Source organism: Erythrolamprus reginae, chromosome 8, assembly GCF_031021105.1.
Source record: "Erythrolamprus reginae isolate rEryReg1 chromosome 8, rEryReg1.hap1, whole genome shotgun sequence".
NCBI lineage: Eukaryota > Metazoa > Chordata > Lepidosauria > Squamata > Dipsadidae > Erythrolamprus > Erythrolamprus reginae.
In genome coordinates this window covers 20,221,291-20,243,474 of record NC_091957.1, presented here as the reverse complement: position 1 = coordinate 20,243,474, position 22,184 = coordinate 20,221,291, and the positions used below count along the sequence as shown (strand labels likewise).

Here is a 22,184-nt window from a genome sequence, read left to right as displayed (position 1 = left end):
TAAGCGAGAAATTTGTTAAGTGATTCCCCCCACCCCATTTCATCAACCTTTCTCAACACAATGTTCACGTGAATCACTGGCGGCTGTTAAGTTAGCAACACGGTCGTTAAGTAAAATCTGGCTTCTCCATTGACTTTGCTTGCCAGAAGGTCACAGGATTTTTTTAAATCATTTTTTCTTCTGAGCATGCGCAGAAGTTGAGTTTGTGGCACTGTGCATGCAGTCACCATCTAGTTTTTGGCTGCTGCGTCTTTTTCTTCTTCTTTCTCCTCCTCTCTTCCTTCTTCTTTCCTTTCTTCTTCTTCTTCCTCCTCTCTTCTTCTTCTTTCTTCTTTCTTCTTCTTCTTCCTTCTCCTCTTATTTCCTCTTCCTCTTCCTTTTTGTTCTTGTTCTTCTTTCTCTTCTCCTCCTTTTCTTCCTCCTTCTCTTCTTTTTTTTCTTTTTAAATACTTTTTTCTTTTGAGCATGTGCAGAGTTCCCGGCACGTACATGCGGTCGCCATCTGTAACCCTTCCCTGGTGCAGAGCTGAAGGGATTGGATACTGTAGCCTAGAGGATAATTCTCTGCCTTACAAGGCAAAGGTTGCAGGTTCAAGTCCCAGTGGGTATGGCTATCTGATGAGGCCAAAATAAGGCCGAAATAGATCTATCCCAGTCTCCCTTAATTTTCAAATTCAGCAAAAAAACAAACAAACATGTGACATATATATATATATATATATATATATATATATATATATATATATATATATGTCACATGTTTTTCAAAATTAAGGGAGACTAGGATAGAATATATATACTGCGCATGCATGCACCAACAGGGCACAGGAGAAAGCAAACTGGCAAGAAGTAAATTAGAACCCACTCTTGGCCTGTGGGATGTGGTCAGAATATTGTGGGCTAGGCAAAGACCAGGAGGATGGGGAACTTCATCCAAAACAAATGCAGGTTATTCGAATTCATCATAAACCTGAGGGTTGTAATTTTGCATTCCAGGCACAGAGGCCTCCCAGCTCACCAAACTGGCTTTGTTGTTTGGATTTCAGTGGCCACAACTAATTGGCACTAACTTGCCACGGTTAGCTGCCAAAGGTATTGGTGGGAACCAAAAGCAACAGTTCCTTGGCAGGAGAGAAAATTTCCCCTTCGTTTTGTGGATGAAAAAGCATTAATTTTGTGGTATTTCTTTTAGTCCAGAGAATCATTGCATAGCAATTCAGAAAAGCACATGTGATAGTAAACTGATAATAAGTGCCTTCAAATAGCACAATATATTTTTCTTCCTTCCTTCTTTCTTTCCTTTCCTTTCTTTTCACTTCCTTCCCTCCCCTCTCCTCCATCCACCCTTGCATCCTTCCTTCCTTCTTCTCTTCCTTTTTCCTTTCCCTTTCTTTCACTCTTTCTTTCTTTCCTTCCTTCTCTTCCTTTTTTTCTTTCTTTCTTTCACTTCTCTTTCTTTTCCCTCTCTCTCTCTCTCCTTCCTTTCCTTTCCTTTCCCAACCTTCCCTCCCCTCCCCTCTCAAATAACACATCCTAGATCTGAATGAATGAAATATTCTCACTGTACAAAGTTGAATGTGCACAATAGCAGGTGAAATTGATTGTCAAACAGTCTGGCCAGTTTGATTTCACAGAAGTTTCATTTACTTGGAGTTATATCGTGTTGTTTAAGTGTCCCCCCCCCCTTTTTTTTTGAGCAGTGTATAAAGAATCTGACGGTTGTTTTTAAAACCCTGCTGTATGGCTGGATTCTCTGTGAAGATACAGATCTGCTCTCAGGGGCTTATAAGGAAGTTTAAAGCTCAGATCATGTAAAAAACACAAACCAGAAATAGGACGAAAGGTTGACATGCCTTCACACATTACATAAATCTACATGCGTAATACGGGACTTGCACATTTAACAAGTATTTCCTTGGAGATCTAATTTGGGACTTGGAGACATTTCAGCCCAGTTGATCATGGTAAAACTCTTAGCATTTTGTTTAATGTTTACATTTTGGGGGCTAAGAGGGGGGCTTTTGAAATCTTCCCATTCTTGCAGTTTGCTGTCTTTGTTGCCATCTTCTGGCAAGAACAGAGATACACACTGACTTTCTAAAGGCATTTCCCCATATTTCATATACAGTGTTCCCTCGATTTTTGCAGGGGATGCGTTCCGAGACCGCCACGAAAGTCGAATTTCCGTGAAGTAGAGATGCAGAAGTAAATACAGTACAGTAGTCCCTCGCTATACCGCGCTTCACCTACTGCGGCTTCACTTCATCGCGGGTTTCTGAGGAAGCCGATCGGCAGATTTAAACAGCCCGCTGAACTCGATCAGCAGGTTTTTAAAAAAATATATATACTGTATATCTAAAATTGTAAATACTGTATTTAAATACTGTATCTAAAATAAATACTGTGTGGGAAGGGTTTATAAACACTTAAAACAATGAAAACTACCAAACAATTACAATATAAATACTTAAATAAGTACTATCAGTCGATAAATTCCCCATCGCGGATTTCACCTATCGCGGCCAGGTCTGGAACGTAACACCAGCGATAGGTGAGGGACTACTGTACACCATTTTTGGCTATGAACAGTCTCACAAGCCATCCCTTAACACTTTAAACCCCTAAATTACCATTTCCCATTCCCTTAACAACCATTTACTCACCATTATTGCTGGTACTCACCACTGAATAAGACACTTAGTGATTCTGATATTTATAAACATAATTATTTATTAACAATATTTTTTTATTATTATTTATTTGCAAAAATTATTAATTTGGCAATGACATATGACGTCATTGGGCGGGAGAAACCGTGGTATAGAAAAAAACCCGCAAAGTATTTTTTAATTAATATTTTTTGAAAAACTGTGGTTAGGCTATTCGCGAAGTTTGAACCCGCGAAAATCGAGGGAACACTGTAATGCAAATTATGCTCTGGCCTTTCCCCATGTTTTTATTTATTTTGTCAAGTACATATTGATAGTATACAAAGATATAACAATATTTATATACATGATACTAGTAAGACAGGACGGAAGGCACACTGGTGCACTAATGCTCGCTCCTCACTGACCTCTTAGGAATTGGGAGAGGTCAACAGTGGATAGTCTAAGGGTAAAGTTTTGGGGGTTAGGTGATGATACTAGAGCCAGCTAGTGAACTACTCGGTTACTTAAGTCGTATTTCCTGCAGTCGAGTTTGGAGCAGTTTACTTTAAGTTTGTATCTGTTGTGTGCTTGTGTTGTTGTGGTTGAAGCTGAAGTAGTTGTTGACAGGAAGGAGGTTGTAGCAGATGATTTTATGGACTGTGCCTAGGTCATGTTTAAAGTGACGTAGTTCTAAACTTTCTAAGCCTAGGATTGTGAGTCTAGTTGCTTAGGGTAGTCTGTTGCGAGTGGAGAAGTGGAGGGTTCTTCTAGTAAAATATCTCTGGACGTTTAGCAAACTGTAATAACTAAGATCGTAACCATCTAAGGCAGAGGTCTCTCCAACCTTGACAACTTTTAAGACCTGTGGACGTCAACTCCCAGAAATTCCCATCCTGTCTGGGGAATTCAGGGAGTTGAAGTCCATGAGTCTTAAAGTTGCAAAGTCTGGAGGTCCTTAATCTAAGCCAGGGGTCAACAACCCGTGGCTCTGGAGCTACATGTGACTCTTTCATCCCTCTGCTGTGGCTCCGTGTTGCCAGTTGACTCCACAATTGATAGAGCTTTCAGTTAGAACAGGTAAGACAAAAAAGGATGCCACGCTAGGAGGAGACTCCATGGTGGGCAGAAACTGGACTTCCGGTCGGCAGAGGAAAAAGGATGCTGCACTAGGAGGAGACGCTATAGTAGGGGAAGCGGGCTTCCAAGTGGCCCCAAAATTGAACAGGTGGTTTCCAGTTTGGACCTTTATGGCTCTTTGGGTGTTTAAAGTTGCTGACCCCTGACCTAAGCTAATTGCGCTGCAGGAACTCAGCCAAAATTTATTTTATTTATTTATTTTTATGTATTTATTTTGTCCAATGCACAATGAAGGTTATAGAGGATATACTCGTACTAAAATATAACAGAGAAAGAATTGAAGAGAAAATATAGAAATAAAATATATCCATGAAAGAATAGAGAAAGTATATAGGAATAGAAGAAAATATATAGGAGATATAGGAGAGACAATAGGACAGGGGACGGAAGGCACACTAGTGGACTTAAGCACGCCCCTTACTGACCTCTTAGGAATCTGGAGAAGTCAACAGTGGATAGTCAGGGTAAAATGTTGGGGGTTAGGGGATGACACTACGGAGTCCGGTAATGAGTTCCACGCTTCGACAACTCAATTATTATTATTTTTTTACAGTCAAGTTTGGAGCGGTTAATATTAAGTTTGAATCTGTTGTCTGCTCTTGTGTTGTTGTGGTTGAAGCTGAAGTAGTCATTGACAGGCAGGACGTTGCAGCATATGATCTTGTAGGCAATACTTAGATCATGTTTAAGGCGTCGTAGTTCTAAACTTTCTAGACGCAGGATTGTAAGTCTAGTTTCGTAGGGTATTCTGTTTCGAGTGGAGGAGTGAAGGGCTCGTTGGACATTTTCGAGGGTGTTAATTTATCTCCCGTTTCCTTCCAGCCGTCATCCAAGCCAAGCGTCTGAGAGCCACAGACATCTCCGCAAGCAGCTTCCGTCTCACTTGGCCCCAGCTTCTGATGCGGGACACCGGCTACTACATTTTGGAGTACGCCCCAAGTGGCGAACCCCGGCGGAAAGTGTCTGAACAACTCACGGGCGACCACACCAGCTTTGTGGTGGCACAGCTAGCCTCGGAAACCACCTATGAGGTCGTCCTCATCCCAGAATCCAACGAGAAATACATCCCGCCACAAACGACCAGAGTCACCACCTTGGAAGGTAAGAGAAGGGGGGAGAATGTCGCTGTTGGGGTGTTTATTTTTAACAGTATACAAGGGTTATACGGAAAGAAAGATTATAAGGCATATAGGTTCGCGCGGGAAGTTGGTTCGCGGGGGACGTTGGTATGACTATCGTGTAGGGCAGAGGTCTTCAAACTTGGCAACTTTAAGACTTGTGGACTTCAACTCCCAGAATTCTCCAGCCAGCTAAAAGTTGCCAAGCTATGCTGGCTGGAGAATTCTGGGAGTTGAAGTCCACAAGTCTTAAGGTTGCCAAGCTATGCTGGCTGGAGAATTCTGGGAGTTGAAGTCCACAAGTCTTAAAGTTGCCAAGCTATGCTGGCTGGAGAATTCTGGGAGTTGAAGTCCACAAGTCTTAAAGTTGCCAAGCTATGCTGGCTGGAGAATTCTGGGAGTTGAAGTCCACAAGTCTTAAAGTTGCCAAGCTATGCTGGCTGGAGAATTCTGGAAGTTGAAGTCCACAAGTCTTAAAGTTGCCAAGTTTGAGGACCCCTGGTGTAGGAGGAAGCCATCGGAAGAGAACGAGCAATGCCAGCGGTCAGCAGATCATCGAATGGCGTTGTGGTGAAGGTTAGAGATGAGCCTCCCCATTCCGTTTCCCCCCAAGAGCGAAGTGCGTGCTGTAATACGCTACCTGAGTGCTAAGGGCAGGAACGTTGCTGTGATGGGGGCCCAAGATGTTTACTGCAGCACACAAAATTGACAGTGTCAGTGCTGCCCGAGAATTTCTTGACCGTTTTGAGATTGAAGGCAGGGCTTTTCTCAACTGTAGAGTGACAGGAGGTGAAACTTATCACTACGTGGAGCAAACGTCAATCAATGCAGTGGCACCATATACCCATTCTCCTTCAGCCAAAAAAATTCAAAACTCAGCAATCGGCAAGAAAAATCTTGGACGCCCATCGCAGCAGTGTCTCCCGCCGCTGGTACTGGTTTTCTCAAACTGGAGCGAACCTGTACCAACCCACCACTGATTTGTACTCCTTTCCTCCTGTTAAAAATTTCTTCAGTAAAAATTGTTATCCCCAAAATACAGGAAACACATAATTTGCAGGTTGCTTTGATCAGGTCAGTCTATTTTATTTTATTTTATTTAATATTTTATTTAGAAACATAGAACATAGAAGATTGACAGCAGAAAAAGACCTCCTGGACCTATTTCCTGTATTTTATCTGAGGATGGATCTATGTTTATCCCAGGCATGTTTCAATTCAGTGACTGTGGATTTCCCAAACAAGTCTGCTGGAAGTTTGTTCCAAGCATCTACGACTTTCAGTCAAATAATATTTTCTCATGTTGCTTCTGATCTTTCCCCCAACTAATTTTATTTTATATTATATTATATTATATTATATTATATTATATTATAATATTTATTATTATTTCATTTATTTTTATTTTACTTATTTTTATTTTCATTTATTTTTTATTGTATTTTATTTTTATTTTATGGCTTTGCTTCTCTCCCCAGACGTGGTCAGCCCGGCCCAGATTCTTATCTCGAAGTCCAAACCTCACAGCTTCCAGGTCAGCTGGTCTCCCATCCTAAAGAGCGTGGCCTCCTATCAAGTCATGTACGGCCCCCTGAACGACAACTTAGTCCAGCTGCAAGAGGTGGACGGGAGGCTCAACAGCACCATCCTGGAAAACCTCTTGGCCAACACCAGCTACTTGGTGACCGTGTCCGCCATTTATAAGTCCGGCAAGGAGAAAGCCCTCTCAGCCAAAGCCTGCACACGGGAAGGTGAGTAGGAAAAGAGGGAGGGAGGGAAGATGTCAGGGTAATGATTTAATCAGCTGCTATGGCGATGTAGTGCCAGGAATGAGTCAGCAAGGTTTTTGGGCTGGTATCACTTTAAGAGCCTGTAATACGAAGAGGCCCTGTTGGGGGCGTAATCTCTCCCTCTGTGTGTGCTTCCCATGCTGTAATTGCTGATTTATTTGCAATTACTTATTGCTGATTTATTTGCATTATTTATTGCTGATTTATTTGCAATTATTTATTTGTAATTATTTATTGCTGATTTATTTGCAATTATTTATTTGCAATTATATGTTGTGAGCTGCCCCGAGTTTTCAGAGAGGGGTGGCATACAAGTCTAATCATTATTTAAAAACCATACAACACACTCATACCATATAGGACCCGTGGCCTTCCCTCGGCGCACGCAGCAATGTTGCCTTGAGCGAGTCATGGCCTTTGAGAGCAGTGATGTGCTCCCGAAGGCTACAACTTGCTCGGGGCACCATCGCCGCACCGAGAGATGCCTGAGATGCGGGAGAGCACAGAGAAGGCCGCGCGGCCGGAGATCGGGGCCATCTGGGGCCTACCCCATGCGCCAGGGCCCATCTTCTCAGTGCCCCTGCAGGAGAGCACTCGCTACAAGGTAAGGGCCAGGCGGTGGCATGGTGGAGCAGGCAGGCAGCTCATGGCAGAGCTGCCACGAGCAGCAAGGCAGGTGACTAGACGGGAGCAGACAGAGCCACCACGAGCGAAGCAGCACAATGGAGCGAGCGGCAGCTGTCACCTTATTTTCCGGTTTCTGGGCCTTTTTGCTTCTGAGCATGCATGGAAGCAAAAAAAATACCCTGGAAATCTCGTACCCGCACATCTTCACACAAGATTCAACTTCTGTACATGCGCAGAAGCTGAATCCTGCACTGGGCGCACGCATGCTCCCAGCCCGTTCCGGTAGCGCCAGGAATGGTGGCCTGACGCTGCACTGTATGCACTCTAACAGAAGAACTGGGCACACTTAGGATCCCCAAATCCCTCTGATTACTATTTACAGCTGCCAACACCCCAAGCCTGACTTTCTCCTAGGTTGCCCGTTCTACACACACACACACACACACACACTGCCGTTTCAGCCTGGAGAAAGCCCATGCATTGTCATTCTTCTTCTTCTTCTTTCTCTGATGAACAGAATACACCAAAATAAAGCGCCTCCATTTTCAAGATCTGAGCCCCAGCTCTGTAAAGGCCTCCTGGGATCCGGCAGAGGGAGATGTGTTGGGTTACCGTGTTCGGTGTCGGCGGCAAGCCGGCCCTTCGACCCTCCTCAGTGTCTCACCACAGATCCACAGTGTTCTGCTGTCAAATCTGACCCCCGGCAGCAACAACAAAGTGTGTGTGAAGCCTATATACAGGACCCATCCTGGGAAAAGACTGTGTCGAATGATCCATCGGCAGCCTGGTAAGAAGCACAGGACAGGCAGTAATTTAGCAGGGGTGACGCAGTGGTTACAGTGCAGCACTGAAGGCTGCTTCAGCTAACTGCTAGCTGTAGCTCAGCAGTTCAAATCTCACCACCGGCTCAAGGTTGACTCGGCTTTCCCTCCTTCCGAGGTGGGTCAAATGAGGACCCAGATTGTTAGGGGTAAGAGGCTGATTCAGTAAACTGCTTAGAGAGGGCTGTAAAAGCAGTATGAATAAAGTCTAAATGCTATTGCTATTTAAGTTCTGCTGCCTGTTGATTGGCCTTGGTAACTCCATAGGTATCTCTAGGATTGAGGGAAGGTAGACAAAGCAGGCTGAAACGTGAAAGAGGAGGGGTCCTACTATTTTTTTAAATGCACCGCTGCTTGTACATGGTTGATGGGCCCATTTGAATTCTCATTGAATAGATTTTTTTAAAGAGATATTCTAACCGAATATAGTGGAGAAGACAATATTTTCCCTTGGATCCCTAGAATAAGTGCAAGGTTATAAGTGCCAATTTGGCCTTCTCCGGGTCCCGTCAATTAGACAATGTCGCTTGGCGGGACCTAGGGGAAGAGCCTTCTGTATGGGTGCCCCTGGCCCTCTGGAATCAGCTCCCCCCAGAGATTTGCACGGCCCCCACCCTCCTCGCAAGAGTCTGAAGACTCATTCGTACTGTCAGGCTTGGGGCTATTAATTACTTGCCCCTTGGCTGATGAATGAAATGGATGCTTGCTGTTTGAATGGGAGTGATTGATTTTTAATGTACTTGGATTTCAGACCAGTTAGTTTTAAATTTAAATCGGATTTCAGATGTTTTTATTGTCCTTTATATCTTGTAAGCAACCTTGAGTCCTCGGAGAGGGATGGCATATAAATCCAATTAATAAAAATAAAATAAAATAAATAAGGTAGCCTGAGAAACGTAGTTTTTTTGCCCCCTAGAAAAATTGGGACTTCTTTTTCCAAAGGTCTCCAGTTATGCTAGGAAGATATACAAGAATTTCATTCCCAGTTTTAAGCAGGAGGAAGGAACATAGCACACTTTTTTTTAAAACCCCAAATGGATTTTTTTTTTGTTAAAAAAATTCCCAATTCAGCATGGAGCAGATAAGGAATTTGCAAGGAACGTGCCCCCCCTCGTGGTTGTCCCAGGAAAAAAAAATCCACTGTGAAATATGCTGCTGTACTTCCTGTGTTTTGTTTTTCGCTTTATATAACTATTGGCAATTGTTATAAGTTTTCTCTTGCTTCAGTGTATTCTGCAAATAAGAGACTGGCAAGGCAAACTTATCCGTCCACCCGACGGTGATTCTTTGGTTCTTTTTCCCTTTGCAGCTTCAGCCGCACGTAGCTACAGGCACCGGCAGAATTTGAGAAATTTGTGAGCGAAACTTTTGTGAGTCAGAAGGAAAGGACAGCCTGGGACAATGGTATCAAGACACCAGGATGATGGAGGTTGCAGTCCCAACCATTTCAATTTCCGATTACCCACCATGTTCTCTTTTGAAATTGACTTGCGTGCAAATGCCCCAATTTGGCTCGGTTACAAGAAAAACAGCTTCAGAAGGATATTGGATCTTGCTAGAAAATTCCTTGCTCGTTGAATTTCCTTTCCTTTCCTTGGAATACCAGCGAAAGACTCAAGCCCCGCTTCTTTCACATTGTTATTTATTTGTGTTTTGTATGAAATGAGAGGGAGGATAGCCAACACCCCCCCCCTTAGTTCCTTTCTCACACGTGAGAATGTTCACCTTCTAATCTGCATTCTGAATTCTAAGAACGTCCTTTGGCTTTCAAAGCTACTACGGTTCAATTGGGAAGAGGGTGGTGGTGGTGGAAGGAATTAGAAGCACAAGACAGATCCCAAACAATTCCTTGGTTACTGTTCCCAGGTGGCGGCCAAAAATCTCAATTGTGGAATACTGTTGTCATCTGAAATTAACCATCTATAATAGAATTCCTTGAGACTTCCTGGAGACTGAGGGAGAACCCAAAGCAAAAACACTGGCCGCTGATATTTCCTGTCATATTTATGCGCATTTGCACTGTCCTCGGAAGGAAATCATTAAGACTGCCAGGATGTAGAACTCTTCTAGGGAAAGCGAGTAGAATGCTTGACTGCATAGCTAGAGGTATCACAAGCAGGAAGAGGGAGATTGTGATCCCGCTGTATAGAGCGCTGATGAGATCCCATTTGGAATACTTTGTTTAGTTCTGCAGACTTCAACAACAATTGAGAAAATTGAACGGGTCCAAAGATGGGCTACAAAAATGGTGGAAGGTCTGAAGCATAAAACCTATCAGGAAAGACTTCATGAACTCAATGTGTATAGTCTGGAGGACCGAAGGGAAAGAGGGGGACATGATCAAAACATTTAAATATGTTAAAGGGTTAAATAAGGTTCAAGAGGGAAATGTTTTAATAGGAAAGTGAACACAAGAACAAGGGGGCACAATCTGTGGTTAGTTGGGGGAAAGATCAGAAGCAATGTGAGAAAATATTATTTTACCGAAAGAGTAGTACGTGCTTGGAACAAACTTCCAGCGGATATGGTTGGTAAATCCACAGTAACTGAATTTAAACATGCCTGGGATAAACATAGATCCATCCTAAGATAAAATACAGGAAATAGTATTAAGGGCAGACTAGGTGGACCCTGAGTTCTTTTTCTGCTGTCAATCTTCTATGTTTCTTCAGACTGAGTGCCACGTAAACCTTTGAGTAGTAAGCCAGGATCCACATTCCAAGAAACAGGTGGATTAGAACAAGTTTGGCAATGGCAGGGCATAATACGTGACCGAATAAAAATTGAGAAATAGAGTTACTGAACAGTAACCTAGTAGGCCAATGAACTTGCTTAATCCCAGTCTATTTAGGATGGCATCCAAAATTAATTTTGGGGTGGGGGAATGCAACCATTTAGAGAAGTGGAGCCCCCCTGCCATAGATAGTAGGGAGCAGCAGAGACAATTACCTGGTAAACAGAGATAAAGACAAATGTCAAAGGATAGCTAAGATGCTCAGAACTCTTTGGGAACAAGGTAATAATATATTGTACAAACACAGAGAGCATTACGCGTGGCTGGGTCCATCGGCGGATGCCTGAATTGAACCATGGCCTACGCAGAAGAAATATTGTACTTTTCTGGAAATGTGAGAGGTGGCTGGGCCGCCTCAAACCTGTGATCCTCCAGCAAAATCACATGTTCGATTCAGAAGACACAACATGAAGCACTTTCGCCACGCAAAGTGTCGGGCACCGGAGAATTTGCTCCCTAGCCATGTCGGCCCTTTGGGTAAAGGGAGTTTGCAAATGACCACAATCTGACCAGTTTATACAGCACTACCAGACAATTGGAGCATTTTTAGGCAGCGAACCTGTTTGAAAAACATAGTATTATCATGGCCATCCTGGGAGGCAGATCCCAATCGATCTGCGGAGCACCCAGCTGAAGATGGCAGTCCTAAAATATGCAACCAGAAAAACTCTACCATAAATCACTGCATCTTAGACAACTAGCTCCTTAAGGTGGAGTTCAGCTAGAAATCCCCGAAATGTTGGTTTTCCTTGTGTGTTTGTTTAACTGTTTCATCCTGGGAGCCTCCATCTGCATGAGTGACATTTCTCAGCCCAAACTACAAGGGTCACCCAGAAAGTAATGCAACACATTTTTTTCCCTTCAACAATTATTTATTGAACACAATGAAACTTACACACAAGAAAGAATGATGTTTCTTCTGTACTCGTTATTTTTCCACGTAATCTCCATCCCGTTTTATGGCCTTCCACCAGCGAGACACAAGGGCGGTGTATGCCCTGTCAGTACCACTCCTTGTTCTGGTCACGAAGCCATTTCTGCACTGTGCGAATCACCTCTTTGTCATCCTCAAAATGTCTTCCGCGACTAACCGTACTTCTGTCGATTGCAGATTCTCCATAAGCTGTACAGAAACGTTTGTGAATGTTCCCAGCAGTTTCTTTCTCCGCAGTGAGAAATTCAATGACACGCCGCTTGTAACATACATCACTTACAGACACCATTACAAAACACTGCTGCAGCTACGCTAACTATCTGAAGAAATGCAAAATTTACACACACTCCTGACAATTCAAATAATGTATATCTAAAGTTTCGTATTCATACCATTACTGTAGGCTGAGAAAAAAAAATGTGGTGCATTGCTTTCTGGGCGACCCTCGTACTTAACAGAAAGTCAGGTGTTCGTTTGTTTGTTTTTTAAAAAGAGATAATTGTAATAAGGCAAGTAATGTTGTGGCTTGTGGCTATCTGAAGTGAAACCCAAAAGCTTAAGATGGCTTCGTTCTTGCTTCAGAACATATGCGATGGTCGTAATCATCTTGCCAGTAAAAATCCATGTCATTTTCTCCATAATTCTTTCATGTACTGTTTTACTAATACAGTAGCTGTTGTCTCTCCGCTGCTTGCTCCAGCAACGTTGTCATGTATCCTTTCAAATAAGGTGAATTAAACAGAGAACAAATGAGCCAAGTAATTTGGAATATTTTTTCCTCTCTCTTTTTGGATATGGTCCCACCGAATGCAATGCCATGGCATTCATGGTTCGTTTGTAAGGAATGAGACTTGGGAACATTGTGATCTGTTGACACAAGAGGGGTTTGGGTTTTTTTGGAGAGCAGAAACTGGGGAAAGAAAGAGAGATTTAATTTCCTGCAGGGTACTTGAGGGCATTCAGATCCTGTGTCATGCCAGGAAAGATCAAGGCTACTGAAGTATATAAACAGCCATGTGGGAGGGAGCAGAAGTTTAAAAAGGGAGAGAAGAGATTTGTTAATTGGCTGGTCAAGTCTATATTTTTAATCAGCTTGCTAGGAAATTGTCACTGTAATGTAGAAGACCAGTTAGAAATCTCCAAGTTTGAAAATCATAATAACAATTTAAAGAAATTCCATTCCTCAGAGAGAGCTAGTAAATAAGAAAACTGCCACAGGCAAAACTGATTGGCAGAAAAAGATACCCGTCCTTGGCCAGCATGGAATTTCTTGTCAAATGGCAAATTGTTAAGTAAGAAACAGGCCAATGTTTCGGAACGTATGGACTGCTATCCTATTAGGTTATAAGAGATTGCCCATAGATTCCATAATTGTGCAAAGACATTTGGGAAAGCCGATTCGAATAGCTATTTCAAAGGAATCTGCTCTATTAACGCAAGCTGCCTTTGTTTTTTTCACTCACAAATTCAAGGCACAGGCATGATTGATCAATGAGGATAATTCAACATAGAATAATTGTTGCTAGGAGGATGATAATTTTGATGACCCTCCACCCCTGTGACTTTATTCCATGTCAGATAGTTTCTGCATTTACTCACCAAGGACGATACCTAAATGTTTGTCAGCCAGCCATAAAAATGAGTGCTTCAAAAAAAGAGGTACAAATATCTAGAACCTCTCTGGCATCTCACTAACAGGTTAGATACCTTCTCTTTGCAAGTCTAAGAATTAAGACTTTGCAAGCATAAGAACCTCAATATATATATAAACTACCACTACATTGAAATACGAAAGCAATCAAGTATAGACGCATTTAATAAAAGATGGGAAACGTACATGCTCAGTTTTTTTCTGCTAGCATAATATTTATCTTTGTTTTATTGAGCCAAATATTTTCTTGATCAGTAATTTAATTTATTAAAATTTATTAAAATTTATAATCAAGTTTTTTTTTTAAAAAAATCACAGTGCCCTCTTAGTCAAAAACTTAAAGTGAACGAGAGGAAATTCAGAGTGAGTGTCCTTTGCTGAACTAGTTCAAGACTGCAGGCAATAACAATCAAATTGTTTCTCCAAAAAAGGCACACACACATATACACACAGACACACACCAAATCTGCACACACCAAGTCAGAAAAAAGCCCACACTGCCTTTAACCCAGAGATGTCCAATGTTTTGCGTAATTCTCCTCAGTAAACCAGGATATCTGGTTACCTCTTTCTCTAGCAAGGAATCTTGGTTAATTTCATTTCCTTCCACTAAAGAGACCCTGTGCTGTGGCACTTCTTAAAAGTTTAAATCAGCAGTGAGAGATCTAGACCAAGGCAATAAAATGACTGGGCTGGATAATCAGAGTCAGACCGCCACCCACCCACCACCAAAATTAAGCCATCATTTTCACTGGGAATAGAGGAAGGCCCTGCTCATCCTGACCTGCCTTTCTTCTAATCTCCTCTGATGTCCAATGTTCTCCTTCTGCTCTTTACCAGTAGGCCTTGAGGGAGGTGGAAGTGGGCTTCCATTCCTGCTGGAACTCTTTCGATGCTCTTGATAGAGCCTCCCTATAATCAAAGACCGACTGTGTTTCTGGGCTGTTGCTGAGAAGTTTGTTGTTCTTGTGGGCTTCGTAGTGGAATTGAGAACCCCTCATTTCGTACCTAAAACACACAAGAAGGAAGGAAGCAGAGAAGGGCTTGATTCAGAGGAGTCTTGTTGGCCCTCTGCTTACAAACTAACATGGCCCACGGAACCGGAGGATTAATAGGCCTCAAACCTCATGGATCCAGCAAATCTCACCAGATTTGCACCCGGACCTGCTGAATCTGAATCACCGCACCTCAAGGATAGAATGGAACTGGAAAAGGTGCAAAAAAAGGGCAACTAGTATGATCAAGGAAATGGAGCCCTTCCCTTATGAAACCAGGTTGCAACGCCTTGGACTCTTCAGCCTTGAAAGATGGCGTGACTTGATCGAAGTGTATAAAATCATGTATGGAATAGAAAAGGTGGATAGAGGGAAATTCTTTTCTCTATCACACAATACTAGGACAAGGGGGCACTCCCTAAAGCTCATAGATAAGAAAGGGAGGACAAATAAAGGGAAATATTTCTTCACCCAGAGGGTCATTGGTTTATGGAATTTACTTCCAGAAGAGGTCCTGATAGCTGTCAGCCTGGAGAGCTTCAAGGCAGGATTAGACAGATTCATGGATGCCAAGTGCATCAGTGGTTAGTGAAATGGATGTCCAAGTGCTGCCTCTATGTTGGTTGAGGCAGGCAAGATTCCCTCGGGTCCCATTTGTTGGGGGTCAAGGGAAAGGGAGAGTTTTGCCTTCTCTTTCTGCTCAAGGTCCCCATGGGCTACTGTGTGACACAGAATGCTGGACTCGATGGGCTTTGGCCTGATTCAGCAGGGCTCTTCTTAGGTTCTTAACTACTCCCAGCACCCAATCCAAAGAATCCACAGCCCCAGCCCAAGCTTCGGAGAGCAAGTCCTTACCACTTGGGCCTAGGCCCCCGGGTTCGTTCCAATTCCTGCTGCCTCTTTAATTCCAACAGCCAGCTTTCTTCGACACGTAGGCGTTCAAGTCGGAGACGAGTCAGCTCTTTCTGATACGGAGACATTTCAACCAGGTCTCTCCCCATCGTGCTTTCGGAAAGCATTTGCAGGAAGCTGGACCCCGAATAATAATTTTAAAAAGACGGTTAAATGTCTTCCAGTTTCTCCAAGACAACTGGTCTCTGCGAAACACTGCTCTATGTATAACTTGACTTTTTTGCCTATGGGCAGCACTGGACTACTGTACAAGAAACCACTGTTATGGTTAGGCAGCCAAACGATCTAGTCAAGGTTTTCTGGCCTAATTAAGTTATTTTGCTGTTTGCCGAAAAGCTGGGAAAATTTCCTAAAACAAGCCACCCCAGGCTTTCTTGATAAAACAGATTGGCAACTGACATTTGTTTGGCGGCTCACAACGTATCAAAACAATATACAATATACATATCTAAAAATCCAATTAATATAGCTAAAAAACTTTAAAAACTCTAATAACATTTAAAGTTATTCATTCCCATTCACACAGCAAGACATATTATGAGTCTACAAAGAGGGGTGGCATACAAATCTAATTAATAAGTAAGTAAGTAAGTAAGTAAGTAAGTAAGTAAGTAAATAAATAAATAAATAACAAATAAATAAATACACTCGTCGGCCAGAGGGCTGGGGTCTAATAGCCCCGAGCCTGGTGGCACAGATAGGCCTTTAAACTTTTACGGAAGGCGAGGAGGGTGGGGACAGTGCAAATCTTTGGGGGGAGCTGATTCCAGAGGGCCGGAGCCCCCACAGAGAAGGCTCTTCCCCTAGGCCCTGCCACGTGACATTGTCTAGATTTGCTGCATTATGATAATAATTCTGATTATGGTAGATCAGGAGGTCTAGAAGCTTCTTCCTACCGTTTGTTCATCTCCTCCGCGGTAGGCGAAGGGATATCAGAAGAAGCCAAACTGTAAGGACTCCAAGGCTCCCTCGGGGTCCTCTGTCTAGCTGCTGTCGCGGAAGTCCAGGTTTTGGATGCTAATGTTCCTGGCCTGAAGAACCTGAGCCGCGACTGTCTGCTTGTGTTTTTCTTTCTGCCTCCCCTGGGCTTCCCCAGCTGAGGCGGAGGCTGGGCACAGGCATTAGCCTTAGCTGAGGTGGGTCTCCAGACAGGCCTCGGAGACTGAGACCGTGATCGGAACCAACACGGGCGCTTGGCATCTGGAGAGAAGGAGCAGGAGCGGGTCACCTCAGAGTGACTAAGCGAGCGGCCTCTGCGGAGTGTGAACGAGGATCTTTCTGGCAAGCACGCTCGGACTGGAATCTTGGGGGGCAGCAAAGACTTGACACCAATCACATGAGGGGCCCCGAGTTTCAATGGGGCAGAAAGGTCCCCCAAGGCAGGAGAGCTCTGACTCACAGTGCCAAATAGCCCTGACGTGTCGCTCAGTGGGGATGAATTTAAGGTTGGAACGGCCAAATTCAAATTATGGTCAAATGATCTCGCAAAATGCTTTGCTTTCAGTAACCATTCCGTCTCAGTGTGTGACCCTGACGGGTGACGTTTGGAACTTAAAGGACTTGGGCCAGCCAAAGCGTAATCTCGATCTGGATGAACAGATAAGCTGGAGGCTAAGCTGTCCACCTGAATCTTCAGTTGTCGCAAGTTTTCTTCCAAGTCTTCAATGGTGGAAATGCCTGTCAAAAGAGTGAGACAAGGGAGAAGGGCGAGGGGGAGGGGAGTTAGAAGACCCAAAACATAAACTGGCCTACAATGAGCATCACCAAATTTCAATCAAAATGACAATCTTTGCTATCTCACTTTTAAGGAATACACGAGACACTGTGCAGAGTACATCTGCAGGCCACTAAAGCTGACTGCTAGATCTGCAGGTCAGCGGGTCAAATCTCATCGGCTCAAGGTTGACTCAGCCATCCATCTTTCCAAAGTGGGAAAAATGAGGACCCAGATTGTGGGGGCAATATGCTGGCTCTGTTAAAAAGTGCTATTGCTAACATATTGAAGGCCGCCCTGAATCTAAAGAGAAGGACGGTATTTTAAAAAAAATTGAATAAATAAATAAATAAATAAATCTGTACCATTCTCTCTTTTTTCCCAATATGAAGAAACAAATGTGGATTTGGAGGCAGCCAAAATGGCACCATTGGCTGTGAACAGGGAGATAGAAACAGATTTCTTTTCAGTATGGGTCGATTTCAAGATTTTTAGGAATGCAGATGGCCCTTGACTTGCAACCATTCAGTTAGTGAACAGCCAAGTTTACAAAGGCGGGGGGGGGGGAAGACTCATGACGGCTTTTTAAATTTACGATCGTTGCAACATCTGCCGTGATCACGGCAACTGATTCATACTTATGGCGGATGGAGAGTCCTGGAGCTCTGCGATTCCCTTATGCGACCTTCTGACAAGCAAAATCAGTAGGGGAGCTGGATCCCCTTAACAACCATATTCCTAACTTAACAACTGCAGTGATTCATTTAATTGTGGCAAGAGGGACCACCTTCTACCGCATAGGTCCCAGTGTCTGATAAGGGCCCACAGGGTTGGCCTTCTCCATGTCCCGTTGGCTAGACAATGTCAGTCAATGGGGCCATGTGGGAGGGCCTTCTCTGTAATGGCTCTGGCTCTCTGGAGGCCCGCACTGCCCCCACCTTACTGGCCTTCCAGAAAACCGTTAAAACCTGGCTATTCCAGCAGGCCTGGGGCTGTTGAGTATGATACCATCTAGGTCTGGCCAAGATACTAATGATTTTAATTTTTTTTTCTATGGGTTTTCTAACTTTATATATATATATGGGTGAACAGTGTGGTCAGGCGATAGGGAAAGCGAGTAGAATGCTTGGCTGCATAGCTAGAGGTATAACAAGCAGGAAGAGAGAGATTGTGATCCCGCTGTAGAGAGCGCTGGCGAGACCGCATTAGGAATACTGTGTCCAGTTCTGGAGACCTCACCTACAAAAAGAGATGGATCAAATTGAATGGGTCCAAATGGTGGAAGGCCTTAAGCATATAACTTATCAGGAAAGACTTAATCTGAACTCAATCTCTATAGTCTGGACGGGGGGGGGGGGGGGGAACGCACTGGTGTAGTGAAAATGAAGCTCCACCCCAGAGCACCCAATTTGCACTGAAAGATGTTGAAAGAAAATGCAGGGCATCCTACATAAGCCACGCCCACAGTGTGGTAGTAAAAAGTTTGGTAGCCCATCACTGAGTCTGGAGGACAAAAGGAAAATGGGGGACATGATCGAAACATTTAAATGTGTTAAAGGGAACTGTTTTTAATAGGAAAGTGAACACAAGAACAAGGGGGCACCATCTGAGGTTAGCTGGGGGAAAGATCAGAAGCAACATGAGAAAATATTATTTGACTGAAAGAGTAGTGGATGCTTGAAACAAACTTCCAGCAGAGGTGGCTGGTGAATCAACAGTCACTGAATTTAAACATGCCTGGGATAAACATATATCCATCCTAAGATAAAATACAGGAAATAATATGAGGGCAGACTAGATGGCCCATGAGGTTTTTTTCTGCCGTCAATCTTCTACGTTTCTATGTTTCTATATTGTACGCTGCTCCAGGTCAGGAAGGAGTGGGGTGGCCTATAAATTAAATAAATTAAATTAAATTAAAGAGAACTCTCAAAGTGAGGCAAAATTCATTTGGAAATATTTCGCTTAAGCAAGTGAAATTGTCAGCTCAACTGTGCTCATAAGTCGCGGACAACCTATATAGTCCAAAGAAGACCAAAGCAAGCAAAATGGTGGGCACCATCTTGCTTGTTTTGAAGCACTCCCCAGCCCTGCAGTCTGGCTCTCTTCCTGAGGATGAGTTACAGCAGGCCTCAAAGTTCCAAGTCACTCTGTACACTCCCTGGAACTATGAGGCTTCAAACCTGGGTCCATCCCAAGCACTCTTTACCATTTTCTTCCTCAAGCAGCAATGACTTTCTCTGCTGCTCATCCCCGTCAAGAGCCGGGCGCCTCCCTAAGTTTACAAAGTCGATGTTGTGGGTTACGTTGGTTTTTTCACTGTTGCCAAGGAGTTCCTTTGAGGCATCTCTGGGGGGAGGGGGGGGAAGGAAGAACAAAAATGACATCACTTCAATGGTGGCTGTTAAGCCTAATGCAGAAACCACAACTGCCCTCATATACAATAGTCCCTCACCTATCGCTGGTGTTATGTTCCAGACCTGGCCGCGATAGGTGAAATCCACGATGCGGAATTTATCGACTGATAGTACTTATTTAAGTATTTATATTGTAATTGTTTGGTAAGTTTTCATTGTTTTAAGTGTTTATAAACCCTTCCCACACAGTATTTATTTTAGATACAGTATTTAAATACAGTATTTACAATTTTAGATATTTTTTTTTTTTTAAACCTGCCGATCGAGTTCAGCGGGCTGTTTAAATCTGCCGATCGACTTCCTCAGAAACCCGCGATGAAGTGAAGCCGCAGTAGGTGAAGTGCGGTATAGCGAGGGACTACTGTATTTGTTATGAATTATCCCATTCTGGACTGTCCCCACCCACCCCAATTTCTTAGCTCACCCTAAAAACATATGTGGGATTTTTTTTTCCTTAAAAGAAAAAGAAAAGAAAAATATGCTTGCAACAAGTAATGTAGGACCAGAAACATCGTTTCATAAGGCTGAGAAAGATCTCAAGTGGGAAAAAAATGATTTTCTATTAATGAGTTGACCATCCATATAAATTTATTATTATTATTTAGATTTTTATGCTGCCCTTCTCCATAGTCAAAAATAATTTTTTAATTATTAAACAAATTTGTTTAATAAATATTAATAAGTTAATATTTATTATTTATTTATATATTTATAAATAAAATAAATAAATATGGGAATGTTTTAATAAGTTCATGGTTTTTTATTAGCTGTGCTTTTGCAAAGTGTAATAAGCTTTACTGTCTGTCTTAATCAATTGTATGGCTTGTTGTTATGCCTTTTCCTAAAAGGGCATTATAAATAAACGCTATTATTATTAAATAAGATATTATATAATAAAATAAAATAGTATTAATAGAATAAATAAAATATCAATATCAATAAATAAAATTTAAAAAGAAAATAATATTATAATAAAGAAAGAAAACCTGAGGTGCCCAGTACCTCAGCACAACAATTTTGTGAATGACTCAAGTATTTATGCTTGAAGTGGTTTAGAAATTCATAAGTAAAATAAAAATAAATTAGAATATACCCCCTCTTTGTCCGACTAGGGAGAAGGGCTAGGATTGCAACCTCCATCATTCCCAGCCAGCATGGGCACCGGGGTGAACGGAATGGAGCTTTGGAATCCCTCCTTTTGTCTGTCAAGATCTTATATTTATTCCTTCGCCCTCAAGAATTTCCACACCCGAGGTAACTTCAATGCCTATCCTCCCCAGCCAGAAACCTCCACAAGCAGGGAATCTCCTCAGAAATTTCCTTTCGTAGTGGTAGTGGTCCTCTTCCCAATTTCCTTCAAAAACCCCGTTACCTGAGGGAGGCTCCGCGGCCTCGCACTCGCAAAGCCGCCTCCTCTGCCATCCACGGCCTACCTGAGGCATCCCCGCCTCAGCCATCATCTCAACATTCCCGTTGCTACGGAGACGGGCCGCCCTCCTGGACGGACCGAGACTCTACTAAGATTGGTCCTCTTCGCTTGCCGTCCCTCGGCGTGTTTCTCTTTACTCCTCCCCTTTACTCCTCCTCTCTACACCCCATTCTTCAAAAGCACGTGATTGAGGCGGGGATGTGGAGAGGAAAGGGAAGGTTCCTTTCCTCACCTCCCAAGCCTTTGCGACTCTATGACTCTGCTTGAGGCCTCGCCCGCCAATGAACAGCGGCGGAGAACGGAAAAGGCGGGGCGGCGCCTGCGCAGACGCATCCACGTGTGTGTGAAGTGATTCGCCGCTTGCCGGTTTGTGGGGGCAGGAATCATGTCGTGGCTCTTCGGGCTGAACCGCGGCGGCGGTGGCGGCGGCGGCGGAGACGCGGGTCCTGGAGCCGGGCTACCCCCGCTGCCTCCTCCGCCCGGCGGGGGATCGAAAGAAGGGACGGGCGAAGGGAGCAGCCGCCCCAAGGACAAATGGAGCAACTTCGACCCCACCGGCCTGGAGCGCGCTGCCAAGGCCGCCCGAGAGCTCGACACTTCCCGTGAGTGCGGTGGGTGGTGGGTGGATCTCCTCGAGTGGATCTCTTCCCTGGCTTGATCCCTATTAAACCCTCGAGTGATAGGGGATCTTTTGGCTGGAGAGTGCCTTCCTGGAGCTAGTCCTGAGGGGAAGCTTTCAGCGGATCTAGCTTCACTGCGACGGCGAAGGGATCCTTTGGCAGGGATCTGCCACGAGGAAAACTCTCAGGGGATCTTCCTGGCTGGTTGAATGGAGATTGCAGCTAGTCCTCGACTTACGTCCACATCGCTCTGTCTCATACGCAAACACACACACTCTTCCCTTTACAGTACTGTGCAAGACATTTGATAAGTGAGTTTTGCCCTGTTTTACAGTTAGTCCTCAATTTACGACCATCTCTAATCCTCGATTTACAATCACCTCTTTCTCTTTTGCACAGACACACAGGGGTGTGTGTGTGTGTGCGCGTGTGTAAGAGATTTGATAAGTGGGTTTTGCCCCGTTTGACAGCTTTTTCTCACCACCTTCGTTGCAGTCGATCGCCACAGTGGTTTAAGTTTAGTCATGAGGTCGTTAAGTGAATCCGAATTCCCTGTTTGAGGTGGCTGGGCAGA

General features: G+C 43.7%; 3 protein-coding genes across 7 annotated transcripts in view; 2 read left to right on the top strand and 1 right to left on the bottom strand.

Moving 5' to 3' along the window:
* VWA1 (von Willebrand factor A domain containing 1) overlaps window positions 1–12,625 on the top strand; it is a 36,665-nt gene extending 24,040 nt beyond the window's left edge. The window contains exons 3-6 of the mRNA XM_070759183.1: window positions 4,611–4,889; window positions 6,385–6,657; window positions 7,841–8,110; window positions 9,454–12,625. Of these exons, the coding sequence (XP_070615284.1) occupies window positions 4,611–4,889; window positions 6,385–6,657; window positions 7,841–8,110; window positions 9,454–9,503 (872 nt within the window). The 3' untranslated portion in view covers window positions 9,504–12,625. The remainder of the gene's footprint in view (window positions 1–4,610; window positions 4,890–6,384; window positions 6,658–7,840; window positions 8,111–9,453) is intronic.
* LOC139171214 (uncharacterized) lies at window positions 11,789–21,184 on the bottom strand. Of its 5 annotated transcripts, none has more exons than XM_070759185.1 (6): window positions 20,934–21,162; window positions 19,354–19,493; window positions 16,327–17,107; window positions 15,374–15,547; window positions 14,308–14,531; window positions 11,789–12,782 (listed from the first exon to the last, which is right to left on the bottom strand). In XM_070759185.1, the coding sequence occupies exons 1-5, from the start codon at window positions 20,981–20,983 to the stop codon at window positions 14,357–14,359; spliced, it is 1,320 nt and encodes a 439-aa protein (XP_070615286.1). In that variant the 5' UTR covers window positions 20,984–21,162; the 3' UTR covers window positions 11,789–12,782; window positions 14,308–14,356. The 5 variants fall into 5 exon arrangements, with proteins under 5 accessions (XP_070615286.1, XP_070615287.1, XP_070615289.1 ...); XM_070759186.1 differs by having other exon boundaries at window positions 11,789–12,739; XM_070759188.1 differs by lacking the exon at window positions 19,354–19,493 and having other exon boundaries at window positions 20,934–21,110.
* Window positions 21,180–22,184, top strand: part of ATAD3A (ATPase family AAA domain containing 3A) — a 25,862-nt gene continuing 24,857 nt past the window's right edge. The window contains exon 1 of the mRNA XM_070759182.1: window positions 21,180–21,592. Coding sequence (XP_070615283.1) covers window positions 21,376–21,592 — 217 coding nt within the window. The 5' untranslated portion in view covers window positions 21,180–21,375. The remainder of the gene's footprint in view (window positions 21,593–22,184) is intronic.

Bases quoted from the DNA above. Each gene is read 5' to 3' on its own strand.
- LOC139171214 (XM_070759184.1), bottom strand. From the start codon at position 20,983: ATGGCAGAGGAGGCGGCTTTGCGAGTGCGAGGCCGCGGAGCCTCCCTC. The intron at 15,548-16,326 runs GTAGGAAGAAGC...TTCGGGGTCCAG, and splicing joins GCGGAGGAGATGAACAAACG to CTTCCTGCAAATGCTTTCCG. The intron at 14,532-15,373 runs GTAAGGACTTGC...TGTGTGTTTTAG, and splicing joins CGGGGGCCTAGGCCCAAGTG to GTACGAAATGAGGGGTTCTC.